We start from the raw sequence: 17,168 nt of genomic DNA, 5'->3' as shown, positions 1-17,168 counted from the left end.
TATTTTTAGCTTTTTATTATAGAAAATTTTAAACAGACACCAAAGCATAATAGTACAGTAACCTTCATGTAGTCATCATTCAGTTATAATGATCAACAGCTCATGGCCATTCTCATTTCATTTCTGTTTCTTCCCCAATATATTTTGAAGCAAATCTCAGGTGTTTTAGTCATAATTTAGTATCAAACTCTAAAAGATAAGCACTTAAAGAAAACATACTATCGCACCTAAGCAAATTAACAACTTTCAAATTTTTGTGTGTGTGTGTGACGAAGTATCGCCCTGTCGCCCAGGCGGAGTGCAATGGCGCGATCTTGGTTCACTGCAACCTCTGCCTCCCCAGGTCCAAACTATTCTCCTGCCTCAGTCTCCCGAGTAGCTAGGATTACTGGTGCCTGCCACCATGTCCAGCTAATTTTTGTACTTTTAGTAAAGATGGGGTTTCACCATGTTGGCCAGGCTGGTCTCAAACTCCTGACCTGGTAATCTTTCCGTCTTGGCCTCCCAAAGTGCTGGCATTATAGATGTGAGTCACTGTGCCTGGCCAACTCTTGAATGTTTTTAATGTAGCTACAGATAAGTGGTAGAATTTTTCCTTCATCATATTTCCAAAACTGTATCTCTTATTAGACTATTTATTGCTTAAATTTTACTATCTCCTTCCAGCCCCCATTTTCATTACTATTTGCTTTTAATTCCTTGTACTTTTTGTTGATTTATCTGGTGCTTTTTCTGGCTTGAGCTGAATGCTTGATTTATTTTTAACCTTTGTAATATGTAGAGTTTACACAGGCTTTTTGTTTTTTTTTTTTTTTTTTTTAAGTACAGTTTGGCTCCATTTCACCAGGTTTTAAAATGCAGTGCCTTTATCATCATTTAGTCTTAAGTACTTCGCAATGTCTATTTTGGTTACATCTTCAATCCATGAATTATTTATAAGCAATCCTAGATGTAAGGATTTCAGTTTCTAGTTATAAGGATTTGAGATCTTATTTCACTGTTGGTTTCTAATATAAGTGGGTTGTAATCAATGAATGTGGCCTTGTATGGTATCTGTTGTGGGGGAATGTATTGAAATTCCATTTATGGCTAATGTATATAAATAAACCGTTTGTGTTTGAAGAGACTCTAGGTTTCTCTATATAGTCTCTCTTGGGTGCAAACTTCTCTATATCACTATTAGATCAGGCTTGTTAATTGTGGTATTCAAATCTCTCTGAATGCTACTGATCAAATGTATCCTGGTCACTCACTTTAAGAACTTAATACTTTATTCTGTTTTTGGAAATCCTCAGCTGTTATTTCTTCCTCTTTAACCTGTCTTTTATTGCCCCATGGATAACTTTTTAGACATATGTTAGAACTTCTGTATGTGGCTTCCATATTCTAGTTTTATTTCAGTTCTGCACTCCAGTAGTGTCCCATCTTTTAAGTTTTTAGTTTCATGAATTAATGTATTTTTCTCATTGTTAGGCTTAAGTTGTTCCTATTTCATAGTAAATATTCTTCATTTCATAAAATCTTCCTTTAGATCTCTGAGGATGTATTTTAATACCCTATTAACTCTGATTTATTGTGGTTTTTGGTTTTTGTTCAGCATGTTGCCTTCCCTCAGATTCTAAATTGTACTGAGTTGACATCATTTTAGCATGGTATTAAAAAATCATTTGTACTGATTTTGTTTGGGAGGGAAAGAATTTAACATTTGTTTAATCTGTTCTAGTGAAATGGTTACCCTTAAGATCCCCACTTTTTTCTTAGCTCTTTCAAAGCTATCTGTGGCCAGTCAGATAGAAAAGTCAGGTAACATGTATGTTTGTTACGGAGTATGCATGCCCTCCATGTGAGATTACTCTCACCTTTCCATGGGTTGCCTTTCCTGTATTTAGCCACACTTAAATAAGCAGCAAAATGAAGGAAGTATTTATATAATATGGCTTAAATATGACAAGAAACTAGCAAGTCAGATCAATCAAATATACAGATACTTTTAAATACCTTCTGCATACCAAACGTAATGACAGAAGAAAGACAAAAAGTAAGGGCCATTCTCTTTCAGAAGTTTAGGAACTAAGTGGGATTAAAGAATGTTCATCGAGTTCCATGGATTTGCATTTAAAACTACAGGGACTTGGTGCAAAAGTGATATAAGTAATCTGTAACCTAGATAAAATGAGAGTAGTTTATAAATTCACTGGCTTGGATATTTTGTTTGCCACTTCCTCTAAGGGCTCCATTAAAAGTAATGCTTATTTAACTAGTGATGTTAAGAAAGAAACCTGATTTTTTTTCATCTTTCCCTGCCTTTACTTCAAAGACATTACAAAAGAAATGAAAGTACTTTAAGTTCCTGATGTACAGTGATGTTTTTTAAGTGCTCTGTCTATATTCATTTTAAAACAAACACATTGTGGTTCCTTGTATAGTCAGGATGGTACCTGTGGGCATTTAACCATTTTTCACTATTTCATATATTTACTTATAATTATTGTAGTTTTTAATACTTTGTTTTTAAAATCATAACCAAGATAGAAATCCGGAGTTATAACCCTGACACTGTGAAGACATGGAGCTTCCCTTTGAAATCAGTAGGGCGGAAGGGAAAACAAAAAAATTGAAGCTTGAATAAGTATCAATCTTAGGGAAGAATGACAACACGAAAGCCTTCCATAAGGCTCTCAATAAAAGTGAAAATACTGGAATTAATTATGATTTGTGGGTGTCTTTGCAGCCTTTGCTATAGAAAACAGTCGATCTTAGCAGTCTTCAGACTCTGATCTCAGGGCCAAATTAAAATAAAAAATTATTGAGGACCTTCAAGGGGTTTATTTGGGCTGTATATGTCAATATTTACTGTATTAGAAATTAAAACTGAGAAAATGTTAAAATACTATTAGCCCTAAAAGTGATGTTATCACATGTCATGTACCTCTGGGAAACTGTTATTTATTGTCCACTCATGACAGAATGGGTGTGAATAAGGCAGATAGTATTTTTATATTATTATGCTATCCAGTAGGGTGATACATGTATCTCCAGAGTGAGTAATTAAGTATTTGCACAGGGAACTCTTCTTCAGTCTGTGAGTAAATGGAGTAATTTGGGTGAGGTCTGATCTACAGCTGTCTTATAAGACTATGTGAGAACCATGCTTATGTTCTAAACATCTTCTGTGGGAACACAGGCTGTTTTTAAAATCAACAGTAATGATGCAAATCAGCCTCTGAGCAGAATAATCTTGAACAGTTGACTATAGAATGCTGAGAATGAAGCCGTCTGCCTTTAAGCTGTGCCTGTCCTCAAATAGAAGCAGTTTACTTTTTGGTTAGGAATTTTATTCTTAGCTCACTTATCTAGAAATGTCATCCACCTAGGACACACCTGAGACCGCCACCGCCGCCGCCACCACCACCACCACCACCACCACCACCTGCCGCCCCCAAAAGTAGGTGTTAAGAAGATCTCTATGAAGACCAAATAGATGTCACAGTGTTTGCACACTAAAAGTTCATCTCTTTGCCTCACATATCAAATGCGTGCAGGCCTTCTCCCCAAGCCTGTTCACTCCTGCCTTTGACAGAGGTTAAAAACACTTTGAAAAGAAGAATTTAAGCAGCCAAAATGACTTTGAGCAATAAATGAGACAAAAAGCAAGGCTTTCTGGGGACAATTTGTATAGGGGTACATAGGCTTAATAGTTTGTAAGTCATCACAATTTACAACACATACCCATTTCATGCAAATACTTATCTAGCACCCATGCTGTCCCAGGCACTGGGTTTCACCCTGTGGAAACTGGGATGAATAAATTACCATTGCTGGCCTCAGCAATGTGAGAGTGACAGTCATGTACACAAATAATTATGATGTGACATGATAAGAAGGAATGACATTTAGCTGGTATGCATTGGTAAAGATGTCATGTTAATGATTTCACTTAGCACCTCTGGGATGAGTTAGAGTCTCAGAGAGTGACTTTTGAACTGTGTTGAATGAAAGGGCGCTTGGAGGAAAGAGGATTTGCAGGGGCAAGGTGGTATGCAGGAAGTACTTCAGTGGCAGATTGGGATGATAGCTGGAAATGTAAACTTACACCAGATTGTAAAAGATTTTGAAAAGTCTATTGAAAGAATGGATGGCACCAAGAAGACTTGGTGGTGGCCAATTAGACCTGGAAATGAGGGAGACTCAAAAAGAACTCTGATATGTTTCTGGTCTGTACAACTAAGTTGATTAGGGGCAGGCAGGGAAGATGAGTTTGGTTGTAGCTATGCTGAATTTGAGGTGTTTGTAGGCCATCAGGAAGTGATGTTTAGAGGTACAAAAAGTAGGTAAGATGGAAACTGAAAAGGAACTGGTGTTCAGAGTATTTCACTAGAGCTAGCAAGTGTTTAAAAATTTTAAAGTTTCTCTTCAGTAATTTCAATGGAATTAACTTATTCCCTGCAGAGAGTAGATAAATGAATTAATACATTTCTACTGGTGGCTTTTAATGCATCTCACCTATATGATATTTGCAGATCTACTGGTTTAGGATTAATTTGCTCTTTTTGTATATAGGCCTAAGAATGAGGCCTGCATACATTTGATTAATTCCGGAGGGGATATATATTCAGCATGTGACATAAAAATCACTGAATAAGACAAAATTACTTAAAAGTTGAATATAGATAAGTGAATCAAACACTTCTGTTTAGTATTTAACTGGTGGTTATTTTTCTTTTCCTCTTTCCTTACCCTAAAATATAAGATTTGGTGCATTACTGACTTCAGGACAAAACACCTCGGAGTACTACCATAACAGCAAAATCAGTCATGTAATTGGGCAGTAACATTAGAATTTGATGACAAGAGATGATAAGAGCTGGTAAAACTCAGGAATTCTAGAAAATGCCCTAACTTTACGCTATAACTGCATACCACAAAATTTTAGTTCAGTAGCAACTCCCCGGTTATTTTGAGGCTGTCTGTGCTATTTAACCACTGTTGATGGTTGTCACATTTCCGGTGATCTTACTTAGTGTGCTATTTAATTAATGTTTCAACTGTAATGCTTTTCAAATCTTAAGTTTTCATCTTACTAATTAAGAGTCAGGCCAATGTTTTGAAAGACTATAACATTTTTTGGAAGCAGCTAGTACACACTACTTCAAGTAGGAGAGTACTGTGATTTGAGGTGAATGAAGGTGCTGAGCCCTTGTGTACTTCATGTTACAGCATTAGTGCAAGGAAAAAAAGCCTTCACAATAAGCTTCACTTTCAAATTTATTAATACTTTATGCTAGTTGGTAATTTAATGAACATAATGGATGCTGCTGACCAAGAGCTACCTTGGAACTAAAATAAAAATGGGAATGTGTAATATTGGCTAAAGGTTTGTGAGATCTGAAATGACCCAATTATATAACCAACTTACAGGCCATGAAGTTTGGCTCCAAATATCCATAAACAATAAGATATATCTATGACCCTTTCCTTGTTATTAAAGTGGAAAGGTGCTGGGCTGGGATACCATTCGGACACTTAGAAGCTCTGAGAACAGGTGCAAGTTATTTTTCTCTTTGAGAATTCATATTCCTTATCTTTAAATCCCAAAAGACAGTACTGTAGACTTTAAAACACATCATGAACTTTAAATATTATCATTAATACTACTAGTTTTATCTCTACTCATCAACTAAGTCATATTTTAAAAGGTTATTTCTCTAACAAGTGTTTGAAATTCAGTGTAAGGATTTTAAAAAATTAATTAATGTAAACAGTTATTAATTTACTCATTTGTTACTAACACATAAAACCTCTAAATGCATGCAGGTCTACTTCTGTAGGCTAAGATATAATACTCTCCCCTTTCTTGACCATATACTCTAGAAGAACCTGGGAGTCTTGGAAGAGTTTGACATATTACAATGTAAACAGAGCAACAACACTTTGTACATGTCCACATTAGAAACAACATGGAGTTGTCACAAGCTGAGGTGATAGATAGGTTTTAAAATTCTGGCTTCCTTTTCTACTGCTTTCAACAAGAACTTAAACAAAAAAAAACTGTCTACATTTTAAAATTAAGAAACAGATACATACTCATCATGAACAATGGTGGGACCATCCCTTGTTAAGGCCTCTTCCTTGATGACGTTGATAAGTTCAAAGGTACTGCTTATGGGGGCATCTGGGTTAGGCCATTTGGGACACTGAAAGTGCCGAACTTCTAAGACATAGTCATCCTGTAACCAATACAACATGAGTCAAATCCCTTCCTTTATTTCACATATCTACAATCTAATGACTAGAACTTGCTCCTGAGAAAGCATGTGTTATAGGTAACTCTCAACAATGTTGTGTTGACCAAACCACAGTTGGAAAGAAGAAAAATGCCAAGAAGGTTTGCTTGCTTGCTTGCTTTTTTTTTTTTTTTTTTTTTAAAAAAAAAAAAAAAAAAGCATGGCTAGGCATAGTGGTTCATGCCTGTAATTGAGCACTTTGGGAGGCCAAGGTGGCCAGGAGTTCAAGACCCACCTGGGCAACACAGGGAGACCTGTCTCTAAAAAACTAAAATAAAAAAAACCAGTCATGTGGCATGTGCCTTAGTCTTTGCTATTCGGGAGGCTGATGTGAAAGGATCACGTGAGCCCAGGAGTTTGAGCTTTGATGATGCCACTGTGAGTGAGACCCTGTCTCAAGACAAACATCCAAGTAGGTCATGCTAGTGAAACAATTTCATTTGGCTTAGTCAAAAATTTCAAGTGACAATAAATTATTAAAGACCTTATATGCTACTCTATTTTCTTATTTATAACATTAAAGGAAAACAAGGAAGGGGCTCATCCTTTAAATTCCTAGTATAAGAGCCCCCCCAACCTTATCCCACAAGAAGGCAGCAAAATATTTACTTAAAAAACTTGGTATTATCATCTCTGCAACACATTGCAAAGCTTACATTTCTGATGGCAAAGAAAATATTGAGCTCTAGTATATTGTTTTTATAATTAGGTCAACAGACCTATTTGTATGCATGCTGAATCGGAGGAACTGTTACATTTCATCTAGCCAGCTGGAAAAAGCAAATATTTGAAGGAAGAAAAAAGGAAAATGTAAATATTTAAAATTAAGTCTTACTTAAATGCCTGAGCCTGGCTTGAGGGTGGTAAATTATTTCATTATTATTTAGAATGATGATCCAGGGCCCAGGTATGGCTGTTAGTGAGGAACTGAGGTTTAGGTTACCTGTGTAGCTTCAAGGATAAAGTCATGGATGATAATTTGTTCTTCATTAGAGAGGCACAGTCTGTCTTTGCTGATAAGGGTGACGGTAAAGGCCTCACAGTTCATGGATTCTTCTCGACTTGGCCAGTACACAAACTCATCTTCTGCCTTTGGGAAACAAAAACAAACAAAAAAGCCTCTGCAGTTCTGTCAAGCATTTTTTTTTTATTTCTTGCATACTGATTTTGTCATTTCCCATACCTCTCAAGCCTTCTTTTAAACTGAATTCATAGAGTTATATGTTCCCATCTAATTATACCAAGTTGAATGGTTATTCTATTGTAAAATATATTTTGATAATCATTTTCTAGCACCTCTCACCTGTTAGTGTAGCAACCTGAAACACTCCCACTATAGGGGACTTACTACAGTTGAAAAGTATTCTGTAATATTGACATAGTAAAAAAGGAAGCAGGATCTAGGTCAATTAATTTTGTTATTTCACAATTGCTTAAGCAATCAAGACATGCTAATTATTTCCTATGGATTATGTTAATAATTCTGTAGTTGAACTGCATTTTGCAAAGGACTTTCATAAACATTGTAAGTTTTCTTGTATATTTTTAGTATGATGTCGGATACATACAGATAGGAAAAAGGTTACTATAGTTAGGAGCAAATTAACATACCCATCATCTCACTTTCGTTTTTGTGGCAGGAACAGCTAAAATGTACTCAATATTGGCATGATTCCCAAATACAGTGCAGTTTTGTTACCTGTAGTCCTCATGTTGGACATGAGATCTTTAAACTTGTTCTTCCTCATCTGTTGTTTTGTATCCTCTTGATTTATTTTACATCTTCCCATTTCCTCCCTACCCCACAATTTCTTTATCCATTTATCTGTTGATGGAAACTTAGGTTGTTTCCATAGCTTGGCGATTGCTAATAAGGCTGCAGTGAACAGGGGAGTGCAAATATCTTTACAAGGTGTTGATTTCACTTCCTTTGGGTACATGCCCACAAGAAGGACTGCTGGATCTTATGGTAGTTCTATTTTTAACTTATTTAGAAACCTCCAGACAGTTTTCCATCATGGCTCTACCAATCTACAATCCCATCAACGGTGTGTGAGAGTTTTCTTTGTTACCCTTACCAGCTTTTGGTATCTTTTGATTTTTTTAAATAACTATCCTAGTGGGTGTGAGGTATTTTGATTTGCATTTCCCTGAAAGTTAATGAGGTTGAGCACCTTTTCATATACCAGTTGGAACCATCTTTATGTCTTCTTTGGAGAAATGTCTATTCAGGTCTTTTGCCCATTTTTAAATCAGGTATTTCATGATTGAGTTGTATGAGTTCTGTACAAATTTTGTATATTAACCCTGAGGAGATTTTTTATCATCTGTCTTTACAGATGAAGACACAAGGCTTTGGGGAGAGGGTCCATAAATTATCAAAAATCACACTGCTAATAAATGGCAAGGGATAGAACTTTTTTGGAACATTGTGTGTGAGTAAGTAGGTTGGCTGTATGTACAAGGCAGTTTTAAAAGAAAAGTAAATCTGTCAATGTTATATTTCAAGAGGGGATAACATAGAAAGTCTTTCAGCCTTGAATCAGGCATGCTTTAAATGTTCATCCATTTTAAGATTAAAAATAGATATGCAGGCTTGGTACTTGAATTCTGTCCCTAAAAACTATGGGTGCCTAAGAGAAAGTTAATTGTTGCATAGGTTGGAGACTGTGAGAAATATGATTATGATGTACACCACGTATCCTAATCAGCTCAAATAGCAAACTGTAGTTTTCCTGTAGTATATAGGTTCCTATGGGGCATTTTCCTGAAGATGCCTACCTACTATCATTGAAGTCAGAAATAATTCTGAATAATGTTCAAAACAAAGAAGGCTTTGTTTAATCTTACATTGTTGCATTAGAAATGAGCCAACAGTCCAATAAGACTTATCACCCTTTCAAGTTTCAATATAGCTTATTGCCAAGTACATTTTTATTTTTAAAGCTCAGCATAAGGGGAAACAGATTAGCAACTGGGTTTAGTCTATACAAAAGAAGTCTGTAACTGTCGTGGGTTTTAACAGGTTTTGTCCAAGGACACTGATATTAAAGATATAAGGTAATGAACAGGGCATCTAAATGTAACAAATATGCACAGATTAAGCACAGGATTTTTTAGTGGATGTGATCCTGGGTAAATTAATCTGAACCTTAATTTCCATATCTGGAAAGTGGGAATAAAAACTACTTACCTTAAAGAAATACTATGATGATAACATGAATAATAAATTAACTAGCTTAAAGGCTACCAAAGGGATTTGAGTTATGGTAGAAGAAAGGTAGAAAAAATGTTTCATCTTGAAAGTCTAAGAAAAATAAATGCTACTTCTTAATTTAGCAGGCACACTGGTCTCATGACTGTTTTGCTTACAACTATATTTATAGGTCAAAGATATCTGGGCATCTTTGTACTTTGTGAGTACTTTGTGAGTTAGAAAGCAGTGACTTTTGGGCTCCTTACAGAATTATGACCTGGTAAAGGTATAGCAGTAATAATACAACAAACAAAAAGAACTCAGAGATATCAGTCTTTAGGAAAAACTGTGCAATGATGAAACTCTCCATCTCAGAACTGAGAGGTCAGTTGTATATGATTCTAATCTAGCCTTCTGAGGCCTCAGAGAGACACTGAGATGGCATGTTCCTATATCCTCAGTGTCTGCAGAACATGTATCCACTTATTTGGTCCAGTCTTCTCCCAGCCTCCCCATACAAATGAGCTGCTGAGTAGATGCTTTATGGTGATTGCCCTCTGTTAAGTGACAATAACAAAATACTGATTCATCCAACAAATGAACGTTTTAACAACCCTAAGTGCCTCCAATTTCCACATGCCAAACAGAATAGACCCTATTGCCAGCTAATTTGAAAATTTACACTCCAGCTTTTAGTTTAAGATTCTCAACTTTGTTGCCATTCCATCATACAGAAGCAGTTTTGGTATCCTGAAGCTGGAGCAAAATGCGACAAAGTGAAGAAGTTCCTACTGACTGGGCACACAGTCAAATGTATGTCACCAAGACTGGGGGTTCAGTCACATGCTGTTCTTCTTTGATTAAAAAACTCATTAATCTGACTATCATAAAGGCAGATCCTCAATGTTTTCTGTTTTTACCTTATGGGTTCACATGTCCACATAGTAACTTTTATAGACCCAGCTAATTCTGAAACTTAAGTATCCACAAGATCAAAGCAGAAACGTTGAAGTCTGTTTTACAAACTTGCTTACCCTTCTGTATAGTTTAGAGACTGAAATAGAGAAGGACTACGGGAGGGGAAAGTGGTAGCAGCTTAGTCTTAAAGACTTTTAAGTTGGAACAAAATAGCCTATCCCTGCAGTAGATCTGCCTTGCCTATGGAATGGGAAAAAAAGATACATTATTAGTACTTTTGACACAATATTTTGGGGTAGGATATACAGCAAAATGATTATAAGCATGGTCTCTGGAGACAGATGACTCAGGTTGAAATCCTGGCTCCAGTTACTTGTGTGTGCTCTTGAGCAAGTTTGTTCCCTCAGTTTTCTCAGCTATTATGTGAGATAATAATAGTATGTATGTCTTAAAATTGTTGAGGATTAAACAAGTTAATACATGTAAACACAGTTACATACTCAGTACCTGTAAGCTACAATTATTTACTTTTCAAAAGTGACATACAGCAGGTAAGAGGTTAGTGTAGTCATACATTAATGAGGTTACTAAAAACATTTTCAAAACCTTTTACCATACCACCACAGCCAGTATAATTGAAGGGTGATATCAGTAGCATCAGAGAATCAAGTAATGGGATACTGATAGGGACAGTATTGTGAGAATATGAAAGGAATCTCTATAGACTTCAAGATGAGAATTTAAAAATTTTAAATTCCCTCCCTAGCATATATGGTTACTATAGCCCTATGGCAAAGTATCAGAGTAATTTATGCTTGTAGCCTCATGGGCTCATTAATATATAGCAGATGTGCTTTACTTACCAAGCTCTGGTTGTCTGGCAGCATGACAATGATCTGTGCGTTATGATCCCAAATCATTCGCCAGAAATCTTTCGTAGTATGTGGCAGAGGATGCTGAGTTATAATAAATTCATTGCTCCTATAATAGCCCTTCAGTTGGGAAGACAAAAAAAAATCAGTGAATATGAATGTTTTATTTTAACTTTGTGGTAGAGTAAAATATATTCGTGAAATAAGATAGCATTGTTTTGACTACACTAAAATAATTGAGAAAGGCATTCAGTACATTTGGCTAATTTTTAGATGTACTTCTGCTAGCATTGTGCAGACAAATTTCTCTCCATGTGCAGTTCACTTCTAGTTACCCCTGCTGTTTTCACTTAACAGAAATTTCAACATTTATTCAAAGACTAGATGTGTGAAATTAACAATAAAATTAATTCCTGAAGAAGCATTCTGCTTAATTTAAGCATTTTTGTACCCCCAAAAAGTTTCCAGATACAGAAATCTCTCTACTTTTCGTATTACACATTGAGAAATTATTTCAAAAATGACATCAGTCACACAGGTGGTATCTGCTCTTTAACACCTTTCAGTTTAATTGACTTTATTTATAATTAACTGTTGACTCTCACCATGATATAAGAAGCATTAATGTAATCTGTTCCTTTCATTCCAGGCAATGGTGCAAGACCCACTCGAGCACGCTCAGCTATCATATGGAAAAAACAAAAACACCACATTTGCCTTATTATACACACAGAACCAACAGCTCTTTCTGAGATTTGCTTGATGAATAACATATCCTCCTGGCTTCCCTTTCTAAGACTTATCTATATTTTTAAACAAGCTCAAGTGTTATCAGCTGAGGCAGAATGTAAAATGAAATTTTGCTGCACATACCCAGAAGGACCCAGGCATTGTAGGAATACAGTTTTACTGTGGGAGAGATTTTTACAGCAGATCAGTAACAGAATACTTTATATGGACATGACATAGGGTTTTAGATAACTTTTGACTCTTAATTTGTTATTCCTACAATTATACCAACATATACTCTGCCCTTTTACCAACCCCTTTCTCCATGTCTGCCTACGATGTCTACCCCTTTTTCTGCCCACGATGGTCTTAGAGGCCTTTTTCATTAGAGATAAATCTCCCCAATGATCACCCATGTCTATGTCTACGGCACGCAGACAGCTGTGTCCTTATTTATACAAAGGTCACCCCCAGTCAACAGTGCCTTGATCTCAATAGCCACAGTAACTGAATAATGTGGTTCTAGTTGTATAGATTAATCCAGGATTCTAAGTTGTAAAGGAATGTTAATGCCACAGCAATTACAGCTTTATTATTATTTTTTATGTTATAATATTGTAGAAGTGACCCAATTCTTACATTCCAAGGTGAAATGAAGCTGTATTCTGTGTCAGATAGATGCAGCAACTTGCTGACACTGATAGCCACCTCTCCCAGTTTCATTAAACTACCTTAGTTGAATAAGCATAACATTTTCCCTTTTGGTAGTACCAGGTAAGAGGCTGGTATAAAGTCATATATTAATGAGGTTACTAAAAGGACATTTTCAAAACCTTCTACCATATAGCCACGTACAGTACAATTGAAGGGTGCTATCACAATAGCATCAGAGTAGTGGCTGTCTCTGTACATAACATACAATCCAGTATAAAAGATCACTAACAAACTGATTTTAAAGGCTTACATGGCACAACTGAAGAGTTTCTGTTCTTTTCTTTGTTACACTCTTTCTGAGCACTAAAACATTCCACATATTTTGCATTACATTGTGTGACCAACTGAAAAAGAAAAAACATTTTAGTCTTCATTCAAAGATACATTTGATAGCATTTGCTTGATGCTTTGGCAAAAATCCCAAGCAGATTACTGATAAACAAGACCATTTTTGTGCCACAAAGAACCTTTTAAGACACAGGGTCTTGCTCTCTTGCCCAGGCTGGAGTGCAGTGGCATGATCGTAGCTCACTGTAACTGTGATCCTCCCACCTCAGCTTCCTGAGTAGCTAGGACCACAGGTGCATCATCAGCACAACCAGCTAAAAATTGCTTATAGAATTGGGGTCTTCCTGTGTTGCCCAGGCTGCTCTGGGAGTACAGGTGTAATCTACCATGCCCAGCCCCAGAGAACACTCTTGTGCTTTCCTAGTGGTACTTCTCTCAGTGACCTTGATTGCATCTTTCTTATTTCTACTATCAGGCCCTAAACAGGTGCTGTGTGCAATAGATATTTATAGAACTATGTGGATTCTTCTGTTATATGATGTCACTGCTGCTGTGAATTTTTTTCTGTGATTCCTCACTGGCATAAAAGACCCAAGTGAGTCTACATTAAAAAAGATTGCCTAATGCTATTTATTATGAGCTAATCATGTTTCTTGAAGATAAAGGAGTACTTAACTAGTTCTCAGTGCATTTCTGTTGAACTGAACTAACATTGTTCTGAGGCTGTTATAAGTAACCAGCCCAGTAGTTTGTTTATGTAGCTTGGTTGAACTATTTTGTCAATCCTATTTTTTGGGGGGCTGGCATCCATCTTAATGGAGTACATGAGATCAGTGTTCTCCAGATGCTTTAGTAAAACTCATGGTCCCTGGATATAATTTTCATTTTCAAATTTGATTCTTTTCTTCTTCATCTTGAGCTCTAAAATGGTTAGTGCCTGTAAAAGAACCAACTACCTGGTCGCATTTCTTTTTTTTTTTTTTAAGATGGAGTCTTGCTCTGTCGCCCAGGCTGGAGTGCAGTATCGTGATCTTGGCTCACTGCAAGCTCTGCCTACCAGGTTCACGCCATTCTCCTGCCTCAGCCTCCCGAGTAGCTGGGACTACAGACGCCCGCCACCATGCCCAGCTAATTTATTATATTTTTAGTAGAGATGGGGTTTCATCGTGTTAGCCAGGATGGTCTCAATCTCCTGACCTCGTGATCCGCCCACCTCGGCCTCCCAAAGTGCTGGGATTACAGGCGTGAGCCACCATGCCCAGCCGCATTTCTTAAATGAAGTTTTAAAGTATGTATAAAAAATTGAAGAAATGAAAAAGGCAGAATGTAAGAAATGTTGGTACTTAATATTTTGTAAGAATTCATGTTAAACATTTATAATGATACACTGTGTCCTCATTATTAATTACCTCATGGTTTTATAGTAGTTAGAATGTTAATCGGGAGCTAAAAATGTTAAATTACTTTTATGATTGAACTCAGTGAAATTAAATTATTTTTCATTTCATATCACTTGGTATAATTTGCTTGGCAGTCTCATTTCTTCAGCTGAGATTCAGATGAAAGTTTCAGAGTCTATGGAAGGTTTTACCATGAAAACTAAAACTGTAGATTCATCTCATTCTTTGAATCTTGATACAAAGGGAGAAACTATTTACATACAGAACAATGTGCAAAATAGAATTTAAAAGACAAAGATAAATAGGAAAGCACTTGGTAACTGGAGAGGCAATGTTTCAAAGTTAGAAGCAACTTTGATTTGTTATCAGATGACTGAGCCTTAATTATTTTAATAGTCCTTATAATCTCTCTTTTTCACCTTCACTTCAGCCAATTCCATATAAACCTTAACAGCTTTTAAGCTTCTTCATGTCCCTATCAAAGAAAAAGAACAACCATTTAGGAAAAGTTAACTTTTCTCTAGTATTGTTTAGTAATTCTTTTGAAATTTCTAAATTATCTTCTGAAATAGTTTTTGAAATAGGCATATTTTTAGGACAATATGTCTACAAGTAATCATTCTTAATAATTAAGGTAAGATAGATTAGTTCAGAAAAAATACAGAGGATATTTTTTGGACTAAATGAGTGACTCTAAAGTACTATGTTATTATGGCCAGGGGCTGATGTTTATGTTCAGATAAAGTAATAAATTGCTCAGAAGAAAATACAACACTGTATATCTACTTGAACACCAACAATTCATACATGGTCAAAATCGTTTTTTCTTTTGCATCACATTTAAGGAGTACAAGGAGTACAAACAGTAATCCATTTCAGTGTATAGATTAATGCAAAGAAGACATAACCCCCAAACTCAAGGCATTTAAAACATTTCCTTGCTTTATGCCAAAGAAACTTATTCAAAGTACTACCTTGAATTGCTTTTCCAGTCGTGTCTTTCCTCCTACTCCTGGTATAAGGATGCTGTTAACATAGCTGTGCAGCTGATTTGAAGATACTTCAGTCTCCTTTCCAAGAATGGCTTCCAACAAGGCATCATGGATGAAAATGTACTGCTCCTAAGAGGTACAATACATGGTAGTCACTGAGGGAGAGTTAAGGTTTAGCCAGTCATTCATGAAGTGTACCTTTGTTTAATTCTGCCCCTAACAGGGACCTCCCAGTGAATTCCTTCAAGAACTTACAGCTAGGTGATTTGCTCCAATACTCACTGTATCAATCCAAACTTACTTTACAGTAGAGACTGTGTTAAGTTTAGCTCTGTATTCTATACTGTGCCTGGATCACGGTATTCTATACTGTGCTTATTGCTTCTACTCAATAAGTAATCAAGAAATTGTGTTCAATGAATGGTTTTAGAACCATCCTCTCCTATGTATTTCTCAGGCCAGACAACATGTTTAACTTCCCCTACCATCTAACACAGCTCTTGAAACAACTGTACCTGTTTCATAAGTACTTGTGTAGTTATTTAGGAATCCCAATGTTAAGATCCATACAGAAATAGAAAACTATGATCCATAGAATAGTATCATGGTCAGAATGTCTTCTAATACAAACCTGTAAATTACTGCAAGCCCTAAAAGAATGAATCTGTCTCTTCACTATCATTTAACAAATTTCAGTTACAGCATTTGCCAGAATCTCATGAGGACGTTGGCAGCTACTCCTTACCTCAGTCTGGACGAGGTAGTTACGCTGTGTCCTGATATGCTTCAGGAATCCCAGGACATTAACTGTGCTTTTGTCTTTTATCTGTTGCAGCATGCTGTCTATTACAATATAGGTGCCTGTTCTGCCCACACCAGCGCTGTAAGAAATGAAGACACTCAACTGGCACTTTTGTTTTATCATACTGTTAACTTTGGATTCGAAAAATTACCATCTAAACCCCATTTATTTTATTATTTTTTTGAGACAGAGTCTCACTCTGTTGCCCAGGCTGGAGTGCAGTGGTGCAATCTCAGTTCACTGCAACCTCTGCCTCCCGGTTCAAGCAATTCTTGAGCCTCGGCCTCCCGAGTAGCTGGGATTACAGATGTGTACCACTACACCCGACTAATTTTTTATCTTTAGTAGAGGTTTCACCATGTTGGCCAGGCTGGTATCGAACGCCTAACCTCAGGTGATCCGCCCACTTTGGCCTCCCAAACTGCTGGGATTACAGGTGTGAGCCACCATGCCCAGCCTAAACCCCACTTAGATAACCTAGTATAGGTGACATGTTATTCATTTAGCATTGCAACGTAAATCACGGAACAAGCGACATCTATTTGAGTACCAAAGTTTAAAACAAACAAACAAAAAAGAGGCAAGAATGCATTTGCAAATGAAATAGAATAAAAGTATTTTTAAACAACCAACTAAAGTCATTTAGTGTAGCTGACAGAAAACAAGCTTTATACAAGGATTTCCCAGTGCTTTTGAAAAGGTATTTTATATGGAACATATAAAGTAAAAATTTAAAAATGAAATCTTTTCATATATACTATAAATATTGTTACTTAGAAGAACCTTTCAGAAAAGGCATTTACAAAAACACAATGTCTATTGTAGTGTGGAAAGTTCTTGTGCTTAAGGTAATTATTTTTATTTATTAGGATCAGGCTACACTTTTCCTATAAACAATGGGGATTTTGTAATTTTTTTTTTTTTTTTTTTTTTTTGGGTCAGGGTCTTGCTCTATCACCCAGGCTGGAGTGCA

At 36.3% G+C, this 17,168-nt stretch overlaps 1 protein-coding gene across 2 annotated transcripts in view; it reads right to left on the bottom strand.

Moving 5' to 3' along the window:
• Positions 1-17,168, bottom strand: part of PTPRG (protein tyrosine phosphatase receptor type G) — a 745,156-nt gene that overhangs the window by 8,652 nt on the left and 719,336 nt on the right. For both annotated transcript variants that reach the window (XM_050781197.1, XM_050781198.1), the window contains 7 exons: positions 16,139-16,274; positions 15,376-15,522; positions 12,964-13,057; positions 11,876-11,952; positions 11,262-11,390; positions 7,228-7,374; positions 6,085-6,227 (listed from right to left, as the gene is read on the bottom strand). In XM_050781197.1, the coding sequence (XP_050637154.1) occupies positions 6,085-6,227; positions 7,228-7,374; positions 11,262-11,390; positions 11,876-11,952; positions 12,964-13,057; positions 15,376-15,522; positions 16,139-16,274 (873 nt within the window). The remainder of the gene's footprint in view (positions 1-6,084; positions 6,228-7,227; positions 7,375-11,261; positions 11,391-11,875; positions 11,953-12,963; positions 13,058-15,375; positions 15,523-16,138; positions 16,275-17,168) is intronic.

The sequence above is a fragment of the Macaca thibetana genome, chromosome 2 (assembly GCF_024542745.1).
Source record: "Macaca thibetana thibetana isolate TM-01 chromosome 2, ASM2454274v1, whole genome shotgun sequence".
Taxonomy (NCBI): Eukaryota; Metazoa; Chordata; class Mammalia; order Primates; family Cercopithecidae; genus Macaca; species Macaca thibetana.
This window is presented reverse-complemented; position numbering and strand designations above follow the sequence as displayed.